Source organism: Scardinius erythrophthalmus (assembly GCF_964197995.2).
Source record: "Scardinius erythrophthalmus genome assembly, chromosome: 5".
Taxonomy (NCBI): Eukaryota; Metazoa; Chordata; class Actinopteri; order Cypriniformes; family Leuciscidae; genus Scardinius; species Scardinius erythrophthalmus.
The window spans coordinates 8217428-8226306 of NC_138225.1; the positions used below are offsets into that span (position 1 = coordinate 8217428).

At 37.2% G+C, this 8879-nt stretch overlaps 1 protein-coding gene across 1 annotated transcript; it reads left to right on the forward strand.

The window, feature by feature from the left end:
• The first annotated feature begins 58 nt into the window (after window positions 1–58).
• tesca (tescalcin a) lies at window positions 59–8655 on the forward strand. The gene is made up of 8 exons (XM_081367253.1): window positions 59–177; window positions 2602–2671; window positions 2994–3074; window positions 5975–6114; window positions 6663–6724; window positions 6804–6911; window positions 7181–7228; window positions 7435–8655. The coding sequence occupies exons 1-8, from the start codon at window positions 117–119 to the stop codon at window positions 7510–7512; spliced, it is 648 nt and encodes a 215-aa protein (XP_081223379.1). The 5' UTR covers window positions 59–116; the 3' UTR covers window positions 7513–8655.
• Window positions 8656–8879: the final 224 nt, after the last annotated feature.

Here is an 8879-nt window from a genome sequence, read left to right on the forward strand (position 1 = left end):
TGTGTGTGTGTGTGTCATTGCTGCTTATTTGCATATTTCATGAGAGGGGCGGAGCTTTGCTGTCAAAGTGTGAGCGAACATTGCGAAAGTTGTGATTGTTTCTTCCGGACGTTAACATGGGTGCCTCTCAGTCAGGACGAGTTCCTGAGTTTCAAGATCTGAGTGATAAAACTGGCTGTGAGTATCTAACTTTCTAAATATATAGACGGCTATATTTTTCCAGGTGTGCTTAAACGATAGACCTAACGTTAGACACTTACAAAAAAAGTACTATGGTACAGTGATGGTACCTGAAGGTACTATGGCTAAGTTACACAATACTCCAATGTAGGCTAAGTTACTTCAAAGAATAGTACAATGCAAGGTTAAAAAACACACACACACACACACACACACACACACACACACACACACACACACACACACATGTAAATTCAAATGATCATTATTAGTGATATGTTTAGCATTATATTATGTTTGTTAATGACCCCCCAGATAGCAAGGTGACATTGATTAAATGTTGAAATTCCATCAGAATCATCATTTTGGTTGAGGTTGAAAATTCAATGCTAAATAATATTGGATCAATGTTGAAAAATCAATGCTAAAATAATATTGGAACAATGTTGAAAATTCAATGTTAAAATAATATTGAATCAATGTTGATAATTCAATGTTTTTCAGTGTTGAAAAGACAAACGTTGAATCAATGTTGATTTTTGGTCAGCTTAAATTTCTCCACTGGTTGCATAGAGACAATCCTAACATTGGTTGCCAACCAATCAGATCAAAGCGCTGCATAACGGTCAACAGATTTCAAGCGCGGCATAACGTTAATGGATTTCAAGCGCGAAATAGACAGACAGACGAAGCATTCGGGCAAATTATGGTTGAAATAATATTGATTTTATGACCATATTGATTGATTTTTCATAGTTGAAATAACATTATTTGAGGGTGCAAACCTGATGAAAAATCAATGTTAAATTTCAACATTGATTCAATGATCTTTTGGTTAATACATTAACATTGATTCAATGTAGATTCAATGTTGGTCTGCTATCTGGGCCTTGATCTTTCGATGACTGTATAACAAATATATGCATATTAACATGCTTACTGCATATAGCCTGTCTAAATTCTCTAACTGTGCGAATAGATCATTATTGAGGAAGGTGTTTTCACAACAGTTATTTGCTGTAATACTGTACGAATAGATTATAATCAACTCAATTGTGATAGAATAAATGTAGAATAGATATCGCTTCCTTTACACTATTCTTCTTAACATATGAGTTTTTCTGGTATTACTGGTTTTAGTTTCTTGTGAGTACGTATTTGTGAACTATAGCCTATAATTTACTTCTTTTTGTCATTTCCACCATTAAAGAGAAGTGTCTCAGTTAACAGCAGAAAAAAAATAGTCTACATCATGGTTTTGTAAAAGGAACTGCAGGGTGTTTGTAATAATCAATTCATTAAATCATAAAAATGTACAAATTAAATTTTACATTTTTTAAAAAATCTAAATAAAAACCTTACTAAAAAGATTCAATATTTTATTTTCTATGTCACTCTAAAATAATTTTCACACAGAAATTGCTAGTAAATTTCACAAAGAAATTACAAAGAAATGGTGAAATTATTTTCTTGTAAAACATACTCCAATAATCTTTGTTTTAGGTAACACTTTACAGTAAGTAAACATTAGTTAATGCATTAACATGAACTAACAATGAACAATCTATTTTTACAGCATTTATTAACCTTTGGTAATATTAGTTTATATATATATATATATATATATATATATATATAGTGTACAGTTAGCTCATACTAGACATCTCAAATGCATATTATATGAGTAATAATAGTGAGTGTTTTGATTTGGTGTCAGCTGTCATAAGATCAGGGATTGATTGCACATTCCATTTTGGTTGACTAAATATCTATAAATACAATTTGTACTGTGGCATGTTGACAGTGTTGTACACTGAGTCCATCACCTCCCTCCTGTTGTAATCTGAGAGTTTATTATGGTCACCTTATAAAACATGCATTGTTTAACAACTCAGTTTGATGATATGATTCATTATCAATTCATCTTGCACCCCACCCACACACACATATCGGCTGCATCCGAAATCGCATACTTCACTAGGAGAAAAACAGGACGTGACAAAAGAAGCATGTCCTTATTCAAAGTATCATAAAAGGCAAAAAGGTACCCAGATGACCGACTACTTCCGATGAGATTCTGAAGCGTGCGTACGATGGACACTTTACTATCCCATGAGGCCACAGGAGAGGATTTTTAAATGGAAGTGAAGCAACGCAACTGACGCTGGTAGGTCACATGACACTGACAACATGGGGTATTGTAGTACGTCTGGATTATATTCATACTACACACACTCATACTATATAGAACATACTATTTTAGTGATTCAAAATAAGCACCTACTCAAGAGAGTATGCGATTTCGGACGCAGCCTATTCTCTGTCTCCATCACTCCTTAACAACAGCTTTGACTGTCACTGCATTGACCTGCAAAGTTATTTGAAATCTTCCTAAATTGGCTGTCTTTTTTCTCACTTTAGTTTCCATAGAGCAGCTAAAAAACCTCCATAACAGATTTGTGTACCTGACTCAAGATGAAGACACTTTAAGGTACTGTACATATGATGCCACTCATTTAGTACTCATACTGTCATAACGGTCATCTATCACACACTTTATATTAATGCCTGTGTTAGGGCAGAGCCATTGGTCTGCAAATTATGGACGCAGATTTTTTGAGTTACAGTTTAACAATAAGCAAAATCTGTTGTTGCAATATGTTGTTTTTACCAGTTAGCTTTTCTAATTTTGATGCAAGTTCTGCTTTATATCATATGACACAGCGTGTATTATTGAAGTGTGTGTTTTGAAACACTCATTTTCATTTAGAATGAAATGTAGTGTAAAAAGATCCATTTCTTCTAAATTTCAGACGTGAACACCTTGAGAATATGAGCGATTTGGCCCTCAACCCAATCCGAAGACAGATCATTGACGCCTTCTTTGATACAAGGTGTGTACAGAAAAAGAAAGACTCTAACATATGGGTCCATATCAGAATTAGAATCAGTTAATAATCAATGCCTAATAGTTAGAGACTCAGATTGGTATCCCGAAGGTTGTGGGTTCGATTCTCAATACCGGCAGGAACTGACTGAGGTGCCCTTGAGCAATGCATCTAACCCCCAATCGCTCCCCAGGTGCCACAGTGAATGGCTGGCCACTGCTCCGGGTGTGTGTGTGTGTGTGTGTGTGTGTTTACTACTCACTGCTCTAAATGTGTGATCACTAACTTGGATGGGTTAAATGCAGAGGACAAATTTTGAGTATGGGTTGGGGTGTCACAATATATTGCAATACGAAAATGCAACAATAAGTATCGTGGATAGTGACTGACAATATGTACTGTGGATAGTTCACCCAAAATGAAAATTACTGTGTGAGAAAAAATTCAAGTTTACAGAGTTTTAGTGTCAGTACTACATTAAACTACTATATAATGTATAATCATGCAATGGGGGAATATTTGTGGGTCCTGATAATGCCAAATGTCTTATGTTACCAGTGGCCTACATTATTTTAAATATCTAGTCAGTGAAAGAGTGCAAGTATATTCGTCTAAAATAATTCTGTATTTTAAGCTTCAGAATCATTCTGGTGTCACCATTGTTGTCCTGTGCATTGGGTTACCAACACCAAGTCCGAGCCTATTCATTTCCACACCCAATGTAATAGAGACAGAGCGACATGCGTCATAATCTGAAAACCACGCCCTCCGGGGGCGGGAACAATCCAACCGTCTCCATTGACTTTGTATTGCCTGAAGCTGTCTCCTTGTCATTTTTGACTTTGAACAAAAAACTAAACAATGTCTAAAAGCTGCTATGTGACAAGGTGTACAGCAAACAAGCTAAAAAACCCAGAACTAAGTTTTTATAAGCTGTCGACCCCAAAAAACGAGCGTTTAAGAACACAAGAGTCCAAAATGGCCTAAATGTGCTCTGTCTCTATACAGAATTTTGCATTTTAATCAACAGTACATTTTTGTTAACCTTTTACCATATGTCTTGGAGTATCGCAATATCGTATCGAGATCGTTATCGACTGAGGGTATTGTTACACCCCTATGGGTTACCATACTTGGCCTTCGCATGTCACCTAAAATCTAAAAGTATAAAGACACAGTTAGGTTTAGTCATAATAAACATATTTACAGATAATGAAAAAATATAAACTGAATTTACAAAGTTATTGCCTGGATTGCTTACAGGCAAATGCTTAGGGAGGCATTCAACTCTTTAAGAGTGAAATGTCTTGTAGAAAAAAAGCTGTTCCTGTGCCTATATGTGCTAGTGCCCAGTGATCTGAGGCAACAGGGTGAGTGGAGTGTGATGATTTTACCTGCCCTTTTCCTCACTCTGGAGGAGTACAGGTCAGGGGAACACCAATAATCCTCTCAGCAGTCCGCACTGTCCGTTGTAACCTTCTGAACCAAACCAGACGGTTAAAGAAGCACATAGAGCAGACTCAGACGGTTTTGAGCGTGTTCAGCTCCTGGTTGTTATGACTGCACCAGGCAGCCAGTTGTATGACCTCTTGTCTGTATGCAGTGGTGACAGTGACAGTGGTGTCGTCTGCAAACTTGAGGAGCTTAACAGAGGTTTTTTTTAAAGTGTAGTCATTTGTGTACATTGAGAAGAGTTGTGGGGAGAGGACGTAACCCTGAGGAGCGCCAGTGCTGATGGTCTTGGATGCAAGTTTCCCCAGTCTCACTAGCTGCTGCCTATCTGTAAGAAAGCTGGTGATCCACTGACAGATTGGGGTGGGCATGGAGAGCTTGATCAGTTTGGCTGTGAGAGGATCAGGCATGATAGTATTGAAGGCCAGGTCTGTCGAGATGTTGCAGGATGTAATGCAGTCCCATGTTGACACACCTGTTCGCTCTGTATGCAAACTGAAGAGGATCCAGCAAGGGTCCAGAGATGTCCTTCAGGTAGGCCAACACCAGTCTCTCAAATGACTTCATGACCACAGATGTGAGAGCGACAGGTCTGTTGTCATTAAATCCAGTGATTTGGGGGGGGGGGGGGGGGGTTTGGGAATTGGAATGATAGTGGAGCGTTTGGGGCAGCAGGGAACTTCACACTCCTCCAGTGATCTGTTGAAGATCTGTGTGAAGATGGGGGCCAGTTGGCCAGCGCAGACTTTTAAACAGGCAGGTGAAACACCATCTGGGCCTGGTGGATGGCAGGAGGGGGAGTGCAGGTATCTCAGTTTTAAAAGGAAAGTCCACAGCTTTTTTCTAGATGTGGTTTGATGTTTTTCTATTTTTGCAGTTTCATGAATTGTTTAGCATTTTTCTTTTGCGTTTTTCGAGTAAAGTCGTGAACGTTGTCAAAATGATCCACGTTCACACGGATCCGTGAAAACAACTAAAAACGCCGCATTCCGCTGCCAGGCCAGTAGTTGGCGATGACACTTTGTAAAGAAACACTATACTTGCCTATAGACTGGACACTTAACGTGCATGCAACATGATGTCACTGTTTTCACAAATTTGCCTTTGTGTAGTTCACATGGAGACAATAACAGTATCGTTTTCAAAAACGTGCACTTTGAAACCGGTTTCAAAAGTTTGCGTTTTCAGGCCCCCAAAACGCTGTGTAATTAAACGGCCAAAACACATAAAACAATAGTTGAAAACAGTGTAGTGTGAACGGCACTTAAAAATGTGTACAGTCAATATATATACTGTATGTATACTGGTAAAGCTGGACATGTATATAGGCCTATATCCAACTTTATTTTTAAGAGTTTGGCTATAAAAGCTAAAATTTTGCAATGAAATAAAATGATTATACAGTAATACTTCTATATATACTCAGTGGATAATGTCTGTGTGTTGTCATCAAGGAACATGGGTCAAAAGGAGAAGGGCTGTTTGCAGGAGATCGGTTTTGAGGAATTCGTTACCGTCCTGGCCTTTTTCAAACCACCCAAACCACACATTGCTGAGGAGGAGAGAAAAACCATCAAGAAGGAGAAACTACGCTGTGAGAATAAATAAATAAAGACCGCATATAGATGTTCTTTCAATTGCAGTTTTGATCGAAACAAGCTGATATACAAGTTTTGCAGGTCTCACACTGCAATGTAACTTTAAAGGGATAGTTCACCCAAAAATGAAAATTCTGTTATCTTTTACTCACCCTTATGTTATTCCAAACCTGTATGAGTTTCTGTCTTCTGTTGAACACAAAAGAAGATATTTTGAAGAATGTTGGTAACCAGACAGTTGACGGAAGCCATTGACTCCCAATAAGAAAGAAACTCGTACAGGTTTGGAACAACATAAGGGTGAGTAAATGATTTTAATTTTTGGGTGAACTACCCCTTTAACATACTTTGACATGTTACATAGAATTATCCTGTGTGTGAAAACATCTAAACAACGGTTAAGCGTCACTATAAATGCCCCTTTTAACATCATTTGAGATGCTATTTAAATTTCTCTCAGTATTTATACATAATATTTTGCTGATTTACATTTTTATTTTATGCGCACCAACTACTTGGTAAAAGCATATTTCCTTCTCTGTAGTTCTGTTCAGCATGCACGACACTGACAATGATGGCGTCATCACTCTGGGTGAATATAGACTTGTAAGAATCATTTGACTTCTACTTTTATGGCTACAAACACAGTAGCACGATTTGATACTGATTGTAATTGTGATTGCAGGTGGTAGAGGAGCTGCTGTCTAGCACTGAAACCATAGGAGCAGAAACAGCCAAAGCCATTTCAGATGCTGCCATGCTGGAAGTCGCCAGTGAGACAGTGGGTCAGATGGTACGGTGACTTTCCACGATCAGTGTTGCCAACTATTTTCAATGGAGAGTAGCTAAATCCTGCTCAAAAATATGTCACTAGATGACGTAATGTTAGGACACTCTCCTAAGCCATGCACACATACTGTATTTTAATAACCAATATCTAATAAGCTGTTCTCATTTACATATTTTCTGCCAGACAACAGAAAGAGTATGTAAATTCATCTGATTTCCACTGCAATGTCAAATTCTGATGTGATTTTGTAACTGAAACCTTTTTGTTTTTAGGGTCCTAATGAATTTTATGAGGGAATCACCTTTGAACAGTTCATGCAGGTTTGCAGTCTATAACATTTTAAGGCCTGGATATACTTCATTTTCTGTGTTTTGCTCCATCTTTTAAAACCTTTTAAAGTATGGCCCTTTGGCCGTGAGGACGGAAAGCCGAAAATTGTCCTTTTTGATTTCATTGTGACTTTAAATACAATAATAAAATTACATGCATGCTATTCATACCTCAACTTTCAACGTCTCGCCAACAGATATTGAAAGACATCGAGATCGATACCAAGATGAGTGTTCACTTCTGGAACTTGGAAACCGTGCATTGTGGGAAGTGAGAGTAATTTCCGCTTCTGAACAGCACTTTTTCAGCACAGTCTTTATTTTAGATCGAAGCATCTAAAGTTTGTCCCACGGATTCAACCCTTAGTATTGAGTTTACTTGGGTTTCTTTCACTGAAATATCTCCAATGATGGAGATATGGTGGACGTGACCACAACATGCTCTGGGGGATACACTTCAGAGTCCAGACCTCTGAGGCAAAGCGAACATAACAGTGTGTTTATACATATTTGGAAGATATTTAACAACCCCTTGAGGCCCGGCTGTTTTTGTGGACTCTAGTCTGACATGCTCGCAAACATTTTGATTCATACATACTTTCAGATACACTATGTATACTGTATTTTTAACAGGGTTGTTGAGACTGCAAAACTAAACCTTGTGATTGCGAATTTCCCTTTTGAGCAAAATGCTCGTTTTGTAAAGGAGGAAGTCTTCCTTAACAAACAAGTGCTAAAACACTCCACACCCTAAAAGTTAATGAATCCACAAATCTTATCATTTTCCTCAAAAACATCCTCCTCCCTTCATCTGGCTTCCTTCCACCAAGGTTATGTAATATTAATAAATAATACAGGGTGTGTAAAGTTTTTACAGCAACGGCATTTACTGTAAGATATTACAGGGCAATATTTTTGTACATTATTGTCATTTGAAATCCTCACAACTGTCACTAAACCTTTTCTTTATATTGAAAAGAATAAAATAACCATTGTTTTAAAAGTTGCATTTATTCCTATTGTGCATTTTGTAGATGCATTCTGTCTGAAATCATTCATCTATGCAAGGTTTTAAAATGTATACTATAATACTATAAATGTATACTATATACTACTGTAATACTATATTTAGAGGTTGTGCGTTCAGTCAAACTCAGTGGTATTTTGGAGCAAATTCATCTTTTACTTGGTTGAAGCAATAGCCAAATTAGGCAAATGACATGACATGCTCGAAAACCAAAACTACAGTGAAATAAACCAGATTAAATATGGGTTCGTTTGCAATTGGTAAACATGGTTTGTTTGTCGACTATGTACTCTACTGTTCAAAAGTTTCGTTTTTTATTTTTTAAAGAATTTACTTTTATTCAACAAGGACACATTAAACTGATCCAAAGTGGCAGTAAAGATAATGTGACAAAAAAATTGTATTTCCAATAATTGCTGTTGTTTTGAACTTTCTATTCATCAAAGAATCCTGGAAATATAATGTATCCCAGTTTCCACAAAAATATCAAGCAGCACAACTGTTTTCAACACTGATAATGATAAGAAATCAGCATATTACAATGATTTCTGAGGATCATGTGACACTGAAGACTGGAGTAATGATGCTGAAAATTCAGCTTTGCATCACATGAAT